The following is a 20,486-nucleotide window of genomic DNA, read 5'->3' as shown; positions in this document are numbered from 1 at the left end:
ACCTGTTGTGTATTCGTATTTTAGTTAGGGCTCATTTCTCTTTAAAGGGGAACCTCTTTTTTTGTCTAAACCAGTACCTGTCAGACAGTACATCAAAAGGATTGGTAAAAGACAGATTTTTTTTATTATTATTGGCTTGTAGGTTGGCAGGGAGGAGAAAAAAATACATCCTCTCCCTTCCGATTTACCATCATCTTTGGACAAAAATAGAGGGTCAGGACCAGAAAAGGCCCTTGAAAATCTGATACAAAAGTATGCTGGGGTGGCAGGGTAGGGGGAAAGGAGGACAAACAGAGGGTTGTACATGACTCCTAGAGCCCCTTTTACATCCCATCTGCCTGAGGGCAGCCCCATGTTTGCACCACCCTCCCCCAATAGAAAAAAACAGACCCTGAAATGCCACTCTTGGAAATTGGGAGAGACTTATTCATGGGGAAAGGGAGGTGGGGAGGAGAGAAGAGTAAGATGACAAGATATCTTCCCCACTGTTCCACAAAGGGACACTTACCGCAAACTAAAGTGTAGACAAACCCAGCTTATGTGCAAAGGATCTTTTAAGACACTTATTTGGAAGGGGGGAGAGGATAGAAAAAAATCTGATCACGAGAACCCACAGCAGCCAGGGCTGGGGTAAATGAGGCAGACGTGGTGGTGTATATTTGTCAATACACCTCTGTAGTGTTTTGCCCCCCCCCATGTGTGTATCAGGAACCCCACTCAGAAGGGCTGCTGTACCTCCTCATTACCCAAGATAGAGGAATGTGGGGCACGATTTCTGGAGTGGAGAGAAAAGGAGGTAAACAGACCCTCCAGCCCAACTGTAGTGTGACACTGAGGTTGCCATTTTTAAATTAAAGCTTATGGGAGCTTAGGCTGGGGGAAGAGAGGAGATTTGAACTTTATGGCTTGAGGGGAGCTTCCAACCCTGACCACTGATTTAGGAGTGGGGGGGAGGGAGAGAAGGGCACCAACTGGGGAGGGACAGGGAATGCCATCCATTAGTATTTCCGCTGCAATTTCTGGAAGTCACTTGTGTTGAGGCGTGGCCGAGGCAGGTCCCCAAACATCTCTGTGCCATCCGACACCCGCAGCACTAGAGCACGCATGCTGGCGGCGATCTTCTCGAGGTCAGGGGATGAATGCTGCAAAGAGGAACAAAAGTGAGGAGGTGCCGAAATCTTCCATCTTCCCGCCGACCTGCACCCGATGTCCCACCCATTTCCCTCTTTCTGGTTCTTGCTGGTTGCGAGCGGCCCCCCACCCCACGAACACACACACGTCTACTCAATGCCTACCAAGCTTCACTTTTCACCTTCCCCTGGTCCTAGACATAATCCCTAGGTACTGTGCTTTAGCAGGTTTGCACTAATCTCCCAAAAGTTAAAAAAAATAAAAAATGAAGTTAAATTTGCACAAATCCCCCCCAAAGGCAAAAAACTTCTACAAAAAACCCCTGCTCCGCTAATGGGCACATTTGCACTCATTAGTGGAGCAGGCTGCTGAGGCTGTGCTGCAAAGGCCTATGGGATATGTGCCAGGAGCGGGTGGGAGGACTAAGGGAGAATAAGTCACGGCAAGCCACAGAGCATCTCATCGTCTGTTGGAAGTAATGTGGGTTAGTGAGTGAACAGCCAACCCACTGAAGCTTATTTTTAGGGTGGCTTATTGTGACGTGTGAACCAGCCCAGTATTGTGTGTCAATCAGAAATAAGGCAATTGGAACCAATACAAAAACTAAGTAAAAACTCAATACAAGGAGAGTGGATAAAAGAAATAATGCAACGAAAGAATTGGATAGAAATAATACATAATGAATAATAAGGACCATAAACAACAGAAATTAAGCAAAGCCTTACTTCAAATTATGTTCTATCTTCCTAAACACCCTCCAGCTGAAGTACTTAAAAGCTAAATCAGTTTAACCCAGCTTTCCGCAGCTTGGGGCCCTCCAGATGTATTGATACTACATCTCCCATAAAACCCAGCCAGCATGGCCATTGCATTGAATGCATCTGGAAGGCACCAACACGGAGAAGGCTTATCTAACCCATTCTGAGTTTCACAGATTCCATCATTCTAAGCCAGCAGTGGGCAACTTGTAGCCCTCCGGACTTTTTTTTTTTAGCCTACAACTCCCATCATCCCTAGCCAGCATAGCCAATGGTAAGGGATCATGGGAGTCGTAGGACAAAACACTCACTCCTGTTCTAAACTGAGCAAAGATTCTTCAAATGCTGAATGCCATAAAAAAAACCATTTATTTATCCACTTGCAGGGTGCAGTCTCAGAATACACACAGCCCTACCCGTTTCCCTGCAGGATTTGTGCTGCTAAGTTTGCAAGGCTACAATTGTGCTGCTAAGTTTGCAAGGCTACAATGACACCTGACCAAGTGGGAAGGTGAAGAGATCTGGAGAGGATCCCACCTCCCCGAATGGGGGTTGTCCTTCCAACATACACCCACAGCCCCTAACCCACCTTGCTGTTCTCTTCATCAGAGGATCGCATCTCTTGCCGTTGCTCCTTAAAGCCCCAGATGGGCACTGAGACAGGCAGGGATTTGGCATACTGATGGCTGAGGGGTGGAGGGGCTGTTTGTCCAGGAGCTTCCTCGCTCAGGCTTCCATCTGGGGAAAACCATGGGGGGGGTGGAGAGAATGGATTAGAGGGGTGGCAGGATGTAAAAAAATCAACAGAAAGCATCATCATCCTGATCTATAGCAGGGATGGTCTGGCTTTAGTCTTGCATGAACTAGACTTCCTTTATTAGAATCCCCGTAACGCACCAGCGTGTTGTGAATTTGGTCAAACAAGTGTGCATACCAGGGGTGCAGAAGCACTTTCTGCCTGAGGGCCAAATTCAAAGAAGCTCTCAGGGGCTGCATTCCAGTGGTGGGCTGTGCCAAAGGCAAAAGAGGGCAGGGCCAAAATACGAGCATAGTTTAGCTTAAAGCTGTTACTGCCAGTAACTAAAGCCTTTAGGAGAGGTATTTCAACCTTTCAGAATGGAGGGAAAACTGCAAATGCCAGGAAACCACCAAGTCGCCAGTGAAGGGTATAGTGCCATCTGGGCTGCCAAACTGCCAAACTCAGACCCTAGGAAGGCCACATTTGGCCCCAGGACCTGAAGCTCTGTACCCCTGGTGTATACTCAGTCTCTTAAATTTGAAAGTATAAACTAATCTGTGTTTAGCAATCTAGAGTATGCACTCTTATTTAAAAAGAGATGAAGTACCTTGCTGGATCAGTCCAAGGTCTATCTAGTCTCTGCCTGCTCACCCCCCCCCCCCACTATCCAGCAGCTACTAGGTGGTTCACAATTTAAACTTCCATTCACCCCTGTGTCCAGACTAAGAAGAGTGTACATGTAGTTTTAGCAGCCCGAATTGCAAAAGAATATAGCAGATCTGGTAAAAGACAACTGAAATGCAGCCTCTCCCTTGCAAAGGCTGTAGGGCTGTCACCCTTTTAAAGACGTTTTGGTCGATCAATCAGATTTCCATTCTGACTGATCAAGATATTCAAGGTTCCACCCTTCAGGGCTATTTGCAATGTCAAGATACAACGATACATGCACACATACTCTGCAAAATTTGGAAATATGTTGACTAACCATAGTTCACCAGAGGGATAATTATCAAACATATTTCATCAGATGTACAAGATGTGGAGAGTGGAATGAAAAATAGATGGGAAAATTTTTTTAGAATTAGTATTTTCTAGCCAGCAATGGAATACAATGTGTTGTAAAAGTCCAAATCACTCAATGGATGTAGGTATAGGAGCATTTTTTCGTAAAATACTGTATTTATGGTATTGTGCTCCATGGGTTGGCTCCACCTAGTCATGCTTAGAGTAGACTCATTGAAATAAATGAGACTTAAGGTAATCATGACTGAAGTCCCATTGATTTCCTGCTATATTCCTTTTGCAAATGGAGCTACCATTGATTGACCATGACTATATCTGGATCCTGCCTCATACAAATGGAAAATATATCAATTACCCAATTAATATTGTTGGAGATACAGACAAGGTAGAGCAGAGTTTTAATACTTATGGTGTGAGCATAGAATACAGAAATTCTAGATTCGCATATTTAGGGCGCAATCCTATGCATGTTTAGACAGAGAAAAGGCCTACAATTCCCAGCATTCCTCAGCCAGCCTGGCAGGCTGGGGAATGTTGGGAGTTGCAGGCCTTTTCTCTGCCTAAACATGCATAGGATTGTGCCCTTAGGCTCATAGAAGACATTATGGGAAATACATTGCTAGTTATTGGTTAGACTGGATGGATTGATGGATAAAATTTAGAAAAGCAATAGGGATTGTGTTAGTTACTGCTCGAATATTAGTGAGTAAACACTGACCCAAATAAGTCATTGGATGATTAAAAATGTATATGGCACAGAATACTTGTGTACAAGTTAACAATATACAGCACACTGTGGGAAAGAAATGGGGGAAAAAGACTCAATGGAGTGTTGGTATAAATCAGCCATCTGCAACCGGTGCACTCCAGATATGTTGGCTTGCAACTCCCATCATCCCTGGCCAGCATGCCAGGAATTCCAATCCAACACATCTGGAAGGCTGATTTACAGAGGCACATGCACTTAAATCTGGAGGGTGTCGTTCCATGAAAGGGCAATCACCACGTTAGCTCAGTAGAACTTCCACTTTCTGGGGTATGATGTTTGGGCCCAAACAACAGGGGCCAGTGTCCCTGTTAAACCCTGCTTGCAAGTATTTTCCAGAGACAGCTGGTTTGTCATTTCTGGAGGCAGAACACTGGACTTTGCTCAAACTGGGCGAGGCAATTCTCATGTCATTTTAGGGTGCCATCCCTCTTCAAGATCCTGGCAGAATACAAAAAATGTTCCTAGGACCATAAAAGCAGGAGAGCCAGTTGTATACTCAAGCACTGCCACCAGAGAAGGCCCTGTTCCACACACTCTTGTTTCTATCCTTCCTCCAATGATCTCAGGGGCACAAATGTGGGGGTTATTATTTATTACATTTATATCCTGCCTTTTTTCCACTTGCAAGGAAACAAAGGTGGCATGATCCTCCTCCTCTCCGCTTTATCCTCACAACAACCCTGTGAGGTAGGTTAGGCTAAGAACCAGTGACTGGCCCAAAGTTACCCACTGAGCAGGGATTCAAATGCAGGTTTCTCTGTTACATTCTAACCCAGGGGAGGCATCTGGGTGCTCTTTAGATTTCTTGGGCTACAACTCCCATGGACTCTAGCCAGCATGTTCACTGGTTAGGGATTGTTGGAGCTGTAGTGCAAAGGATCTGGAGACCAGGTTGCCTGCCTCTACTCTACTGTGATTCTGACCCCTGATTACCCAAGAGGCCTGCCAAGAAGATCCCCAGAAATGGAGAGGATCGTATGAGAGAAGATCCTTCCAAAGATACCTATAAATCCAGAATGGTCCAGGCTTAGTGTAATAACCAGCATTTTGGCTTCTTCTGCAAAGGCATGCTTAGCAGGCACAATACCTACTTCGTGGGAAAGAAGTGGAGGAAACCCAGTGTGTGTGTGTGGGGGGGGGGCTCCACTTGTGCCACTCACCGTCGGTGCTCTCTAGATCAGAGTCGAAGAAGGGTTCATAGTCCTGGCTTGGGGAATCCTCATCCATCACAAACAGACCTGGAAGTGGATTTGTTTGTTTGTTTGTTTGTTTAAAACAATCAAATTACCATTCTCATCCATGCAGGGATCCCTTATCCAGAGCCCAGGTGCAATCATCTCCGGACTGCTGGTTCAGGAATCACACAGGCCTGGTTGGCACATAATGCTAACCCATGGCTTCTTTAATCAGTGGCTTGTTGAATTCTGGGCTGCTGTGATGTGCAACAAATCATGTTTTGTTACCCACAAACAACCCAGAAAGATAATCCATGGTTTGTTGTTGGGTTATAAACTCTGGGTCACTTAAACCATGGGCTGTCACTATTTACAAAACCGAATTGTGGGTTGTTTCACCAGGCTACAGACGTAGTGGGCAAGAGTGGTCAAAACACCCAGCTGCTCTGCATGCCAATAGTACTGTGCTGCAAAGGCATTTGGGATACAAGGAAGGAGCAGGCAAAGGAAGAAGAGGAGAAACAAACAAGCTGGGATTGAGAAAACAAACCACAGTTTGTTCAATCGTCTGCCAGACAAACCCTGGGTAGGACAACAAACCATGGGTAAAGAAACCATGTCTTGGCCACTGTTCCCTCTGGAAGTCACTGTTGCCTCCGGAGCAGCAACAGCTGCTTATATTAAGATTCCTCAACCAACATTTAGATGCAGCTACATTTTGAGTGGGAGCAATTGTTTATAAAACCATCTCTCACACTATGCTGGGGCCTGTGTACAAATCACCCCCCCAACTCATCTTCTGTGGTGATTTGTCCTTGCCTGTCCATGTCATATCTCCCTTTGAGATTCCACCCAGATAATGAAACAAACTATTTAAACATTACAGATTTAAGAGCTTGCAGGAGGAAGAAGATTTCTCAACACTGGGAGGTGGAGATTAGAGTTAAGGACAAAGTGTCTGTGTTCAGCTCCTGAAAATGCTATGCTCCTCATGATCTCCCAATCAATATATAAGCTAAACAGGAGTTGATACAAAGACAGAAACTTGATAGCTGGTTTTGCTAGATTTTCTTGCAGTGCACAGAAGCAACTCTACATGGAAACTGTACCCTTCCACTATAAAGTCTGGTGTGAGGTATGTCCTCCTCCCCTACTCTGCATTATGCTCCTTGTCATTAACTATTTTGGGAACCGAGTGAGAGGTGGGCAGGTCAACAAATCAAACCCTCACCTCTAAAGTGATCTGCCAACAAGTTCTTCATAACAGGTTTACTTCATGACACATTTGGTTCTAGGCTGACGGCTGAGGGCCAGATTGCAACTCTTTAGGGGGCACATTTGGCCCTGAGGTCTCCAGCTGCAGACCCCTAATTTAAAGGGTCAAATCCCTATTTTTAAATAGGGGACCAATACAGATCTGATTTGGAGAGGAGTTATCCCAAGTGTCATTTCTGATAAAGAATGCCTCCTATCACTCTGGTGAGAATGGCAAAGGCAGTATCTTATGGAAACACAGCAGCTGGGACTGGTCTGTTCTCTCCTTAAGCAGCTAGCAGTTCCATTCGGCTGCATCCAAGGGAGAGGCGAGATATACAGAAAAACATAAGATAAGCCATGCCGGATCAGACTAAGGTCCATCTAATCCAGCATTCTGTTTACAGTGGCCAACTAGCTGCCCCCAGGAATCCCACAAGCAGGACATGAGTGCAACAGCGCCCTCCCACCCATGTTCCCCAGCAACTGGTGTACATAGGCATACTGCCTCCGATACTGGAGGTATTATATAGCCATCAGACTAGCAGCCACACATACACACACCCCTAACAGCCTGGCTGGGACAAACGTCCCTCCCAGAACCATCCTCCTCAGTGGCCATTCCACCTGGTCATACAGCAGCACCATAAGAATTGGTACCAGAATTTAATTTTCCTCTCCCCTCTCTGTCCCTTTTGTGTCATGCAATTAAATAGTAAGCCATCATATATGTATGTATGTATGTATGATGGCTTACTACTTAATTATATATATTTGATGGCTTACTATTTAATTATATATATTTGTTTATATATAACAATAGCACACTTGGGAACTGAGTCCTTTTGCAACCAAAACATCACCATCCATGCAACAAGAGGGAGGTACTGACATATGTGGGCAAACCTCTAGGGTTTGCAAAAGCACAAAATAGTTTAGGAAAAATCCTGCAGGGTTTCTCCCCCAATGAGAAGTGAGCACGCTCAGTGGCCATAGAATGATTAGGGCAGGGGGGGGGTTGAAGGGAGAAAACCAGCAAGGAGGAGGAATAGAATGGCGTGTTCTGGAAGAGGGCATGGCTGGCAGGCACTCTGAAGTGGAGAACTCCATGCTGCAACATTTTGTTGCAGGTCTCACTTGTTACTGGAAGCTGAGAACTGCATGCAGCACACAGGAAGAAAAGTGACATGTAAATAAATATAGTAAATTAAATAAGTCAACCTGCAGGAGCAGCAGGAAAACACAGGGGATGGTTGGAGGGGTGGGGAAAGTAGGAGAAGAGAAGCAGCTGCTCAGAGGGCCAGACATAATGGCTTAGTGGGCCTGATAATGCCCCATAAATGAAGATCAGTATTAGATTATCACAACCCAAATGAATATACGTAGTTGGTATATCAGCTTAGGCTGATATACCAACTACACCCTTATCTGGACAGAGATAGCTACAGTTATCCATGCTCTGATAACCTCTTGTCTGGATTACTACATGTGTTATATGTGGGGCTGCCTTTGAAAACAGTCCAGAAACTTCAGCTAGTCCAAAATAGGGCAGAAAGATTGTTAATAGGGACTGGCCAACAAGATCACATTACGCCAGTACTTCTCCAGCTGCACTGGCTGCCAGTCCATTTCCAAGCCTGATTCAAAGTGCTGGTATTAACATTCAAAGCCCTAAATGGCTTGGGGCCAGGTTATCGGAAGAATTGCCTTCTTCCATGTGCACCTGCCCGGACCCTAAGATCATCTTCAGGGGTCATAAGAACATAAGAAGAGCCCTGCTGGATCAGACCAAGAGTCCATCTAGTCCAGCATTCTGTTCACACACTGGCCAACCAGCTGTCAACCAGGAACCCACAAGCAGGGCATGAGCACAGCAGCACCCTCCTGCCCATGTTCCCCAGCAACTGGTGTACATAGGCTCACCGTCTCTGGTACCGGAGGTAGCACATAGCCCTCAAAACTAGTAAATGTTGATAGCCTTTTCCTCCAGGAATTTGTCCAACCCCCTTTTAAAGCCATCCAAACTGGTGGCCATCACTACTTCTTGTGGTAGCAAATTCCATAGTTTATGCACTGTGTGAAGAAGTACTTCCTTTTATCTGTCCTGAATCTCCCACCAATCAGCTTCAAAGGATGACCCTGGATTCTAGTATTTTGAGAAAGGGAGAAAAATGTCTCCCTATCCACATTCTCCACACCATGCAGAATTTTGTAGACCTCTGTCATGTTTCCCCCTTACCCTCCTTTTTCCAAGCTAAACAATCCCAGCCTTCGTAACCTTTTCTCATAGGGGAGATGCTCCAGCCCCTTGATCATTTTAGTTGCCCTTTTCTGCACCTTTTCCAGCTCTACAACATCTTTTTTGAGGTGTGGTGGCCAGAACCGTACATGGTATTCCAAGTGTGATTGCACCATTGATTTGCATAGGGGCAGTATGATGCTGGCAGTTTTATTCTCAATCCCTTTTCTAATTATGCCTAACATGGTGTTTGCCTTTTTAACAGCGGCTGTACACTGGGTTGACATCTTCATTGAGCTGTCCACCACAACCCCAAGATCTCTTTCCTGGTCGGTCACCGCTAGCTCAGATCCCATTAGGTTATACCTGATGTTGGGATTTTTTTGCCCCAGTGGGCATCACTTTACACTTGCTTACATTGAACCACATTTGCCATTTAGATGCCCATTCTCCCAGTTTAGAGAAATCCTTTTGGAGCTCTTCACAATCCCTTTTTTGTTTTAACCACCCTAAACAATTTGGTGTCATCTGCAAACTTGGCCACTTCACTGCTCACTCCTAATTCCAGATCATTTATGAACAAGCTGAAAAGCATTGGTCCCAATACAGATCCCTGTGGGACCCCACTATTTACTTCTCTCCATTGGGAGAATTAACTATTTATTCCTTGAAAGACCAGGTCCGCAACCTGGGGGTCATTTTGGACTCCCAGCTGTCCATGGAGGCTCAGGTGTCAGCTGTGAGCCAGACAGCACTGTACCAACTCCATCTGATACGGCGGCTGCGCCCCTTCCTTCCTGACCATCTGCTCCCATCGGTAGTACATGCCCTGGTCTCCTCTCGTTTAGACTACTGTAAGGACAGGAAGGCCTGGCGTGCTATGGTCCATGGGGTCACGAAGAGTCGGACACGACTGAACGACTGAACAACAACAACAACAATGCGCTCTATGTGGGGTTACCCTTGAAGACGGTTCGGAAGCTGCAGCTGGTACAGAATGCGGCGGCTCGCCTGATTAAAGGCAGCCGCCGGCGAGATCACATCACTCCAGTGCTGAAGGAGTTGCACTGGTTACCAGTTGTTTTCCGGGCCAAATTCAAGGTGTTGATTTTGACCTTTAAAACCCTATACGGTTCCGGCCCAACCTATCTCAAGGAGCGCCTCCAGCAACACCAGAGAGGCCGCTCAACAAATTCAGCCTCGGATGGCCTTCTCTCTGTCCCATCAGCCAGGACAGCTAGACTGGTGGGGACGAGGGAGAGGGCCTTTTCTGTGGTGGCCCCCACTCTGTGGAACTCCCTCCGTAGGGAACTCCACCATGCCCCCTCTTTAATGAGCTTCCACCGTGCATTAAAAACACGGCTGTTCAGGCAGGCATTTGGGGTGGGTTAGGGTATTTTAGAAAAGGTTTTTATTGTAGAATTTTATTGTTTTAAAATGTTTCATTATATGCTGTACATCGCCCAGAGTGGCTGGGTGACCAGCCAGATGGGCGATTAATAAATTTAATAATAAATAAATAAAATTCCTACTCTCTGCTTTCTGTTCTTTAACCAGTTACTGATCCATAAGAGGACCTGTCCTCTTATTCCATGACTGCTAGGTTTGCTCTTAGTCTTTGGTGAGGGACTTTGTCAAAAGCCTTCCGGAGGTCCAAGTAAACAATGTCACAGGATCACCCCTGTCCACATGTTTATTGACATTCAAAGAACTCTAAAAGGTTAGTGAGACAGGAGTTACCTCTGCAGAAGCCATGTTGATTCTTTTTTAGCAGGGTTTGTCCTTCTATATGCTTACTAATTTTACCTTTAATAAAGCCTTCAACCAATTTACCTGGAAGAGGCCTTAAGCTAACGGGCCTGTAATTTCCCAGATCCCACCTGGATCCCTTTTTGAAAATTGGTTGGTCCTTCTCCAGGAGCCCCGGCCAAAGGAAGTGAGGTGGGTGGCTACCAGGAAGAGGGCCTTTTCTGCTCTGGCACCTTCGCTGTGGAATGAGCTTCCTAGAGAGGTTCGCCCGGTGCCTACATTGTACTATTTCCCATGCTAGGTGAAGACCTTTTTATTCTTCCAGTATTTTAGCTTCCTAGTCTTTTAGCTCTGGTTGTACTGTTATACTGTGGTTTTAAATTTTAATATTTTATATTGTTTTATGCTGCACTTTGTGGTTTTTTTTGTGAACTGCTCAGAGCATTTCGGCTATTGGGAGGTATAGAACTGAACTGAACTAAATAAATAAGGCATTATACATAGGCCTTGAATAGCTTCTTTTCAGAGATGGAACTACATCAGACAGATTCAGGCTGTTCCTTTGGCAAGGAGGGGGCTGCGCCGAGAGGGAATTGTGGTCGCAGCTGTTCGATTTATTGGACTACAACTCCTATAACCACCACCAGCCCAAAGGGCATGCTGGCTGGGGATAATGGGAGCTGTAGTCCAACACAGTTGCAGGTTTGGGAAGGCTGGTTTAGGGAATCACCTTATAGGGCTTGGGAGCCAACCACTGCACGTCAGGAAAAAAGCTCAATGAGGAAGGGGGCTATTTCCCAGACAAATGAAGGCAGAGAGCCACACAGCAATTCCGGCTCAGGATCACTTTATTATCTGTGCTCCTGACAAGATAGGTGCCCTGACCAAGAGCAAGGCAGACCGTTCAGCTCCTTTGCAGTACAGAAAGACACTCTAAATCTGCAGGAGCCAAGGTACAACCACAACACAGTGTTGCGTATAGGAATGTGGATATAGTTATTTACCACAGTATATGCAGGGAGCACAGTATTGTTTACAGTTCCATACTCGAAAACAGCATGCACATCAATGGTGCTTTATAGATTAACAACAATAATTTTTAACTGTGCCATTTGATCCAGACAAGTCTAGGTGTTGCAGATCAGACTGAGAAAGCTCTGAATCTCAGGAGGGAGAAATTACCATGCTTAGGGAGTGCCTGCTGAGCCGAGACAACTTTGTCTCTTGAGCCGAGACAACTTTGACAGTTTCCACTGGAGAGGGGAGGCAGACGTGCTCCAAGGCCAGCCTTACCCAACCTGGTGAATTCCACATGTGTTGGGACCTCACCTCCCATCATCCCCAGGCAGTAGGGCCATCTGGAAGGCACCAGGGTGGGGAAGGCTGACCTGAGATCAAACAGGCCCACTGAAGGAGCTTGAGCCCTAGTAGCAGCCTCTGGATGCCAGCCGTTAATGCACTTCAAGATGGACTTTGGGCTGCAAAATAGAACCCGGGGTATTCGAGCCCAATGGGCTTCATCAGTCACAGACTAGCACAACCTTCCTCCAGCCTGCTGCCCTCCAGATGTTCTGGACTGTAACTCCCGGCCTTCTTAACCACAGAGGACCACAACCTCACCCACTATGAACTTGGATTCCCTAACCCTGGTGGCTGAAAATACCTCTGCTTTTCCCAGCACTGGTTAGGCCTCCCTGGAGAGTATCGTATTCACTAAACAAAGGGACATGCAAGGGGAAATGTGTGGACAGCAGCAGGGGAGGCCAAAGGCACAGAAGGCAAGATGCATGCATGGGGCCGGCACAGAGCTGGCCGAGCGCAGCAGCCAAGGGTACGAGCCACCAAGGCAACATACATGCCTCCTGCCACAGCCACTCTCTCCCCAGGTGACCTCGGCCCATCTATAAGACGGGGGATGATACCAGTCAATCTTACAGGGCTGTTGTAAGGATTCCACACATTATATAAATGCTAAGTATTATTCTTATTAGACACATGCAGAATTAGGGCTATTAGGTAAGTTTACTTATTTGCTAAGTGTGGTTCCACACGGACCTTTGGCCTGAACGGAGCCCACTCGGACAACAGTCTTCAGTGTGGTGGCCCCCTTTCTATGGAACACCCTGCCACTGGAGCTCAGGTGGGTGCCAACACTGTGTTGATTCCGGCATCTACTGAAAACTTTATTCCAGGAAGCCTTCCTTGACTGACCAGCCATCATTTTTATTTGTTTTTTAAAAGAACAATTTTATTTCTTCTATTGTTGCATCATTTTACCTTTTATTGTTCACCGCTCTGGAATCTGTTTAGATGTGGAGAGGTAAATAAATGCTATAAATAAATAAATAAATATTTAACACACATAGTGGTGCTTCCCCCCACCCCCTTTTTAAGGATTTGGAACGTCATATTCCTATATGAACCTATCCATTCACTCGGGCCATCATCTCAGACCATGCTCTGTATTTCCCTTGCCATCTGAGGTGCAGCAGCAAGCACATGGAATAGGGCATTTTCAGTGATGGAACCCAGACCCTGGAACAATCTTCATGGGAAGGTTTGTTTGGTCCCCTCTCCACTGCATTTTGGGTGTTTTTATTGACTTTGCTTTTTGGAGGGCTTCTGGACTTGACAGAAATTGAATTTACCTCTCCTGGTTTTACCCATGCTGAAATTTCACTTGTTATTCTACTGCTGTTTTATTGCTTTAGATTTTAGTTGGTTTTTATTGTTCTCTTATGTTAACTGCCTTGAGGGTTCCTTGCTGGGCAGAAAGGTAGAGTGAAAATATATTAAAATTTTTAATATTTCTGCTCATTTGCAAGGAAAGATGTTTGGGGGGGAAAACAAAGATGACAGAGTTGGGGAACTAGCCTGAAAGGCAGAGTTTTTACACCCCCCTAAAAAAACTTTACAATATCTAACGGCACAAGCCTATGCATGTTTAAACAGTAAAAAGTCCTACAATATACATAGGATTGCTCCTTAAATGTAGTAGATAAGAGCTTATATAGCATTGCAGCTAAGAGCATAACCACTATGTGCTCATCTCAGCCCCAAACTTGCTAGGTGACCCACTGTTTCCCTCAAGTCCCAGCACCTGACATTTCAGCCTTCCTACTTCAGTCATTGCAAGTTCTGCCAGAACCTTAGCTACAGAAAGGGGCCTGCCTAACACATTAGTAGCAGAAAACCTGTTTCTAAAGGGATCCATTCCCTCTAATTCATATGCAGCCCAGTTTCCTCTTCACACTACTCATTTAATGATCGGTGGACCTTACCACATCCAGGCACTGCAGCACGTAGATTATAGAACACCAAAGAGACCACATATCTATGTCTGGTGGTCTACCTCACTTCTGGACTTTCAATGTGCTGTCCAAACCTGGCTTTTCAGGAAAGCCTTTGGAATGAAGATTTATATAATGGCCCAAGGAATTCATTTTTGACTGCTGTGACTTTTCTTTTTCTTTGAAGTTGCTATCTTTCTCTGTCTGTATTTATTATATAGTTTTAACATTATATTATTGCAAGCCAGTTTGAGCATCTTAGGGAAAGGTGGAATATAAATATTGTAACAAATAAACAAACCATTGACTACACATAGACTTACCGGTGGTGTCACTGGGATGCTCTCTCCCACCTGGCTGCTCCAATTCAGTCAGTGTATTCCTATCTCCTTCATCATCTTCATCTTCAGGTTCAAGCTCAGGTTCCTGGCCTCCAGAAGCCTGTGGCAAAGGCCCCTGGGCGGTAGGTGTCCTGTGGGGGGCAGGGTCATCTGGGGCACAGGTAGGGGGATAGCTCCGGGAGTAGGATCCATGGGTGGGAGATGGGCGAGAGGCTGCAGGAGGGTGGGCGGCATAGGTGAAGGCAGTGGTCTTGTGAACCACTGCAATATCTTCGAGGTAGCGTTGAACGGCATCAGCCAGAGCACCACTTCCGTGCTGTGCATAGCTGAAGCTGCCAGGAAGCGGGGCCCTGAATGCGGTGAGCAGTACAATCTCGTTGCCTGTCTGGCGCCGGTACTGTTCTGCTGCAGCAGTCAATGCTGCCCAACTCTCCTTGTGGTTATCTGCCATGTCAGTCATCCTGCAGACAAAGAAAACGAGAAAAAAATGGCTGTCATACAATTCAGTGTACCTTCACTGATCCAATTGTTACAAGGTTTAGTTGATTTAAAATACTAAATGCTCATCTGAATAAAACAATAATTAGAAAGAAACAAATGCTTGTTTTTAGATGACACAAACACACATTACTGCGGGCATAGGAAGAGATATATGTATGCAATGCCTCTTCTAAGATGGGACCTGCCACCCACAGTTTCTATAAGTACTTGTATTAAGATGATTAACGTTTTGTTTGTTTTAATTGTTGCTCAGGAAGGGAACAATAGATTTCAAGTTGATTAAGCTAATCAATTAATCAACTCAATGTTGCAACCTGGGTTAATATTACATGCCTGGTTAAATTAAGACTGATAGCTCTTTTATGAGAGAGAAGGGATTAGGGGAAAGGGTAAGAAGCCCAAACTCCTGGGTTCTCTCATAGGAGAATTCAAGATAGTAGTTTAAAGTAATGAGAGCCAAACATCAGAACTCCTGGATTCTTTAGTGGAGAAAGCAGGGCTCTACTCTCTAAAGGGGCTAGGGCTGCACTCGGAACAATCAAGGAGCCAGGACTTGCTAGGTCCTCTCAGGTGGGGGCATGCAAACTAGTGGGTTTGAAAAGGGCAAGGAGCCCAGACTTTTAAGTCGGCTTGCAAAGATAAGGGGAAAAGTCTAGAGAAGGAGGACTGAAGAGTTAAGACTCCAGTCCAGAGTCCTCTGAAAGGGGCATGCAGCCTAGTGGGCAAGAGCAGAGAAGGCCAAGCTAACATTACTCCTGGGTTCTTTAGGGGAGAAAGCAGAGCCATTTCTAACGAGCCACAGGAAGGCGTGAGGGTAGGGAGCCAGGACTCCTGGGTTCTCAGGCAACAAAGCAAAATTTCATACCATGAAATGGGGGCGGGGGGGGGGTAATACCACCAGACAGACAGACAGACAGACAACACTATGGGGAATGAGGGGATAAAAATAAGGGGAGACAGAAATGGGCAAAATCAATTCCTCTTTCTCCTCCCCACCTCCTCTGGAGTGGGACCTCGAGGGGAGGTGCAGAGAGGGGGATGCATTACCTTCTCCTGCCTCCCACTCCTTTCTCCTCGCTTAGCCACCGGAGCCTCCTCGCCCACCCCCCTCTCGGGGTCACCAGCCAGAATCCTGACCTCTCACCTTTAACCCTTCCCAAGGCACTTATGCCTCCCCCACCCCTCTAAACAACAACCGCCTCCTCCCCCTCCCCACCCTCACGGCTCCGCCTCCTCCGGCTGCCCTCACAAGACATGGGAGCAGCGGCTGACACGGCGCCCTCGGCAAAGATGGCGAAGGCACCGGAAGCGCGCCCGGGGAGGAGCGGAGATTTATACCCGGTGCAAAGATGGAGTCGGGGAGCGAGGCCTCCCTGTATCAGCGCAGGCGGGGGGGGGGGGAGGCTGGATGCGCATCCCAAGCTAAGGCCGCGCATGTAGCAGAACGCGCTTTAAACGCCCCTTGTGAAAGAGGGAAGCCGGAGGCCAAAGGCGCCCGGCGCAACGCTGCCCGCAGCGAAAATGGCGCGGCCCACTCAGACGTGTAGAAGCACAAAGTGGAGGGGCACCTAGGCCGGGCTCCCGGCGAAAATTAAAGCCCGTGGTTTCCTAGGGGTGCGGGGTTGGCGCCGCTCTTGCGCCTTTGGTAACTCCCTGCTGGAGCCCCTCCGCCGTTTCCGCGGTCGTGCGAGGAGCGGGAGCCACGTGCACCTTAACCCGGTAGCCTGCAGTGGTGCGTGCGAGTGAGGGAGAGAGAGACTGCATCCTTCTGGGCAAAGGTGGGAGAAAGCAGCCTGTGGTAGGAGATGGTTTTCTCCCATTTCAGCCTTCGCCAGCCTGGCGCCCTCCAGATGGTTGGACTGCAACTCCCAGAATCCCCCGGGCAGCTCCGCTGCCCGGGGGATTCTGGGAGTTGCAGTCCAACCATCTGGAGGGCGCCGGGCTGGCGGATCTGCTGTATGGTTTGGGCATGAAAGGTAAATCCATTTCCCGTTTGGCCCGTTATTACGCGCTTCGAATGTATAGCGGACTTTCCTCAACTGATCCGGAGCCACCTAGCTCCCGCTTCGCTCGCTGGCGGAAAATTACGACCTTCTCGCCGGAATAAATGAATTAGAGAGTCGACCATTTCGCCCTCTACCAAGATGGCGGCGGAAGCCTCCCTCCCGCACACGAACGTGGCGCCCCCAGCCCCTTCGTGCAGGTCCTTCGTGCCAGAAACAAGGACGGGGGCTGAGGGGAGCTTATTTACGAAGAGGGAGGAGCGAGCGGGCCTGGAAGTGACGCTTTGTTTTTCCGGAAGTGGCTGTCAGGGAGAATGGAGTCAGGGGGCTCCAGGGTGAGGGAGGATCTTGTCCCGATACGGGAGCGCTGGTCAGGCTCTTATGAGAAGAGATGGGGTGTGACAGGAGGGGAAGGTTTTCCCTCTCGCGGGGGATGCTTGGAATTGTTCCCCGGGGCAGAGCGAGGGGTGTGTCACCCCATTTCAATGCACAGGGTGGTTGGTAGAGTGGGAAGCTTGTTTTTCCCCAGCTAAGTAGTGAGGGGGAGAAGTGGCTTTTGGCTGCTTTCTGGGGACGTTTTGTAACGTTTCCTTAATGTGTGTCATGGCTGTAAATTTGTCTTTCCCACGGACTTTGGTATTACTCTGGAGCCTTGTTTTGATAATAAAGTATGTTCCTACTGGGCTGGGTGTCACTCCCATAAGTGCTTGTTGGGGGAGGAGTGGGTTTGGAGTGGGTCCTTTCTCTCGTAACCTTTTGTTTCCTTCTGTCCTGCTGCAGATTGCATTTGAGAAGGATGGTGTCTATTTACACACCAGCGCAAAGCGTCATCCTGACCAAGATTCCCTCATACCAGGGGTTATCCGCATAATTGAGAAGGTGGGTCAAGATGGGCCGCTGCTTAGAATTGAAAAACAGGAGCAGAGGGTTAGGTGCCTATGATGAGAAACCTGGCCACGTTCAGACCTCAACAAGCCACAGCAAGTCTTGGATTTGTATGCTCCTCCTCTGCTTCTCGGTGCAGCCATGAGGAGGAGTTTGGAATGACTTGATTCTGCTTTTGCTTAGCCACAGCTTGGCGTGTCATGTAAACTGACAAACTGCAGTTAATGTAAATGGTGGTTTGCTTGAAGTAAGCCAGCTTGAAACTGTGAGAGAGAGGAGGGAGGAACACTGAGACCAAAGGTTGCTGCAGCTTGTTCATGTCATGCTAACGCATGGTTTAGTGTGATGTCTTGAATGTGGCCATTCTCGGGACTGTGTATGTTTTGTGTAATGGTAGAACTTGGCTTCTGGTATAGAATTCAACTTCCTGAGTATTTCAGATTTAACTCTTTTTGTTTTTAAAATGTATAAATTGCCAGCCGTTATAGTTTAAGAAGTATGCTTGAAAAGGTGTAAGCAGTACCGGGTAATGTCTCAGACTATGCTGTTGATCTGAGCAGCATTTCCAATAGTTGAGGGTTAATTACTTTTCTAAGAGCAGGAAAAGGTATACAAAGTGGAATTCTTCAGTGTTCTAGATAGCTTCTTGTTCTTCCCTGTGGCTTACAGAATAGGTGAACCTGTTCAGCTTTACTTAAATTTGAATTATCTGGATGACAGAATTCAGATTGCCTTAGTACAACTGGACTTTTTTTATTACACTGTATGTACTTTGTATTAAAGTGTAGTAAATGGTTGTGTGCTGGATTTTTTTTGTAGAGTGTGCACACAGCTATGCATATTTTGAAGTTCTGGGTCTCTTATGAGCGGATCTTTCTTCCTTTATTCAGGGTACGGATACTTTGCTACAATGGACACCTATAGAGGAGTCTTCCGATGCTGCTCAGATCATGTACACCAAGAAGGTGAGTCCCCTTCCCTGTTGCTATAATCCTCCACCTGTATCTATTTAGTTAAATCTTTAGTGTATTCTATCCCAAGGACTAGATGTGGGTAATACAAATTAAATTGCTTTAGACTAGCGATTCTTTATCTTATTATGAACCACTGTTCTGATTCATTTTTTCTTTTCAGGCTACCATGTTGTAGCTCCTCAGTGTTCGTAAAAATGGCGGACTTAAAAAAAATCCATCTCCGGGGAAAAGAGCTGCTTTTGTGGAGCAGCTGCTGAGAGTGCATCTGTGTGCACCCTTAGTTTGGGCTGGTATCATTAGATGGCTGTTCTTTGTATTGTACTCACAGTAACCAAGAGACAAAGGTTTGAGTACTCCTGTAAAAGTTATTCAGAAGTATGTCTTTATTATGTTATGATTCCTGCACTCTTTATAGAAAGGAGCACATGCCCTGCTTTTTCCCCATACGTAGCATCATAGTTGGTGAAGTTAAGTGAGGATTTTCCAGTTCTTTTCTGCTCTGCTTCCTAGACAGGAAGTAGTCCTTTTCTCCTCTAAGGCACTCTTGGAAATAGTAGAATAGAAAAGGTCTGCTGCAGTATCATTAAACCAGTAGAAACGTTGGGCATATGAAATAGCTTTATATTGAGTTGGACCTTTGCTCTGTCTAGTCTAAGACTGCCTTTTACAATTGGGAGAGGCCTTTTTCAGCTCCCCTATACAAGATCTTTTAAACTGGAGATAGACATGTACTCTGCCACAAAGCCATGGCCCTTATGTAAAAGTTCAGGGTCAAGGGCATTCTGGGAAGTGTTCAGAAGTGCAGACAGCATTAGGTGCTCCTATATGGTTTATTCAGAATGAGGGTTGATCTTCTGTACTGTTCCCACATTCTTTATATCCAGCAGTGCAATTCCTATTTTTCTCACAAGGAGGATTATGGACAGTATCCAAATGTATGCTACCACAACAGGGAGCTAGCGATTCTAAAAACAACCCAAAATGAGTGGAAACACTTGTTTCTGAAATGAGGCAGATCAGCGGACCTTGCAGAAATAAGCTCTGTTGAGCTGTCCCAGTCCGGAAACAAGCATTTCTGTTGACTTCCGGGGTTGCCTTTTAAACTGCTAGCTCCCCATTGCATGAGGGGTGGGTTCTGCTTGCACAACAGATTGAGTGGGAGCGCAGCAGCATGCTTGGATTCTGCCCTATGTCCGGTGAAATCCTGTGAGGATATCCCAGAGTTGTCTTTTGCTCTGCCTTGTAGGAAGTAGACCTACAGTAGAGCAGAGTCCAATCTAAGGAGAGGTATGTGCTTCTCTTTAAAGAGGAGTCCATATGTCCACTCCTTCCTCACTCAAATTCTTCTCCATGAGATCAGATGTTAAAAGTATATTGCACTGAAGTCACTGTTTGTGTAAGCATCTTCTTGGAGATCCTGATGAAGTATATAAGGAAGTGGGGAACCTCTTGGGCCCTAACCTTGCTTTCTGTCTATTAGGACCTGGTGGGCTGCCACACTGAAGAAGAAATCTTTGACCCGGGGTATGAACCAGACTGGGCTGTAATCAGCACAGTGGGGACCCGATCTCGGGTCCAGGAGGAAACAACTGGTAAGCCAGAAGAGGGAGCGGGTGACCGTGATAGAAAAGATCAAATGATCAAGTGGCTGGAGC

The 20,486-nt window shown here is 46.6% G+C and overlaps 2 protein-coding genes across 13 annotated transcripts in view; one reads left to right on the top strand and one right to left on the bottom strand.

Annotated features, from left to right (window-relative positions):
• Nucleotide 1: 1 nt before the first annotated feature.
• On the bottom strand, nucleotides 2–17,193 carry AKT1S1 (AKT1 substrate 1). 4 transcript variants are annotated; one of them, XM_084805391.1, is made up of 5 exons: nucleotides 16,017–16,189; nucleotides 14,451–14,929; nucleotides 5,581–5,658; nucleotides 2,479–2,627; nucleotides 99–1,142 (listed from the first exon to the last, which is right to left on the bottom strand). In XM_084805391.1, exons 2-5 carry the CDS (start codon nucleotides 14,926–14,928, stop codon nucleotides 999–1,001), a joined length of 849 nt encoding a protein of 282 aa, XP_084661517.1. In that variant the 5' UTR covers nucleotide 14,929; nucleotides 16,017–16,189; the 3' UTR covers nucleotides 99–998. The 4 variants fall into 4 exon arrangements, with proteins under 4 accessions (XP_084661518.1, XP_084661517.1, XP_084661514.1 ...); XM_084805388.1 differs by lacking the exon at nucleotides 16,017–16,189 and adding an exon at nucleotides 17,000–17,193 and having other exon boundaries at nucleotides 100–1,142; XM_084805389.1 differs by having other exon boundaries at nucleotides 100–1,142; nucleotides 16,114–16,189.
• TBC1D17 (TBC1 domain family member 17) overlaps nucleotides 16,247–20,486 on the top strand; it is a 24,441-nt gene continuing 20,201 nt past the window's right edge. For 2 of the 9 annotated variants that reach the window (XM_084805380.1, XM_084805379.1), the window contains exons 1-4: nucleotides 16,247–16,310; nucleotides 17,753–17,851; nucleotides 18,748–18,822; nucleotides 20,312–20,423. In XM_084805380.1, coding sequence (XP_084661506.1) covers nucleotides 16,260–16,310; nucleotides 17,753–17,851; nucleotides 18,748–18,822; nucleotides 20,312–20,423 — 337 coding nt within the window. In that variant the 5' untranslated portion in view covers nucleotides 16,247–16,259. Of the gene's footprint in view, nucleotides 16,748–16,866; nucleotides 16,946–17,272; nucleotides 17,641–17,752; nucleotides 17,852–18,747; nucleotides 18,823–20,311; nucleotides 20,424–20,486 lie in introns of those variants that run through there. The other 7 variants (XM_084805385.1, XM_084805384.1, XM_084805382.1 and 4 more) reach the window with 5 other exon arrangements.

Source organism: Heloderma suspectum, chromosome 6, assembly GCF_057233095.1.
Source record: "Heloderma suspectum isolate Gila_16-S chromosome 6, 16-S_ref, whole genome shotgun sequence".
Classification (NCBI taxonomy): domain Eukaryota; kingdom Metazoa; phylum Chordata; class Lepidosauria; order Squamata; family Helodermatidae; genus Heloderma; species Heloderma suspectum.
Note: the sequence above shows the minus strand (reverse complement) of the source record. Positions and strands in the feature narration are given on the sequence as shown.

Excerpts from the sequence above, each read along its gene's own strand:
- AKT1S1 (XM_084805388.1), bottom strand. The coding sequence starts at position 14,928 with ATGACTGACATGGCAGATAACCACAAGGAGAGTTGGGCAGCATTGACT. Across the intron at positions 5,659-14,450 it reads GCATCCCAGTGACACCACCG|GTCTGTTTGTGATGGATGAG; the intron begins GTAAGTCTATGT and ends ATCCACTTCCAG. Across the intron at positions 2,628-5,580 it reads TGATCTAGAGAGCACCGACG|ATGGAAGCCTGAGCGAGGAA; the intron begins GTGAGTGGCACA and ends GGTTTTCCCCAG.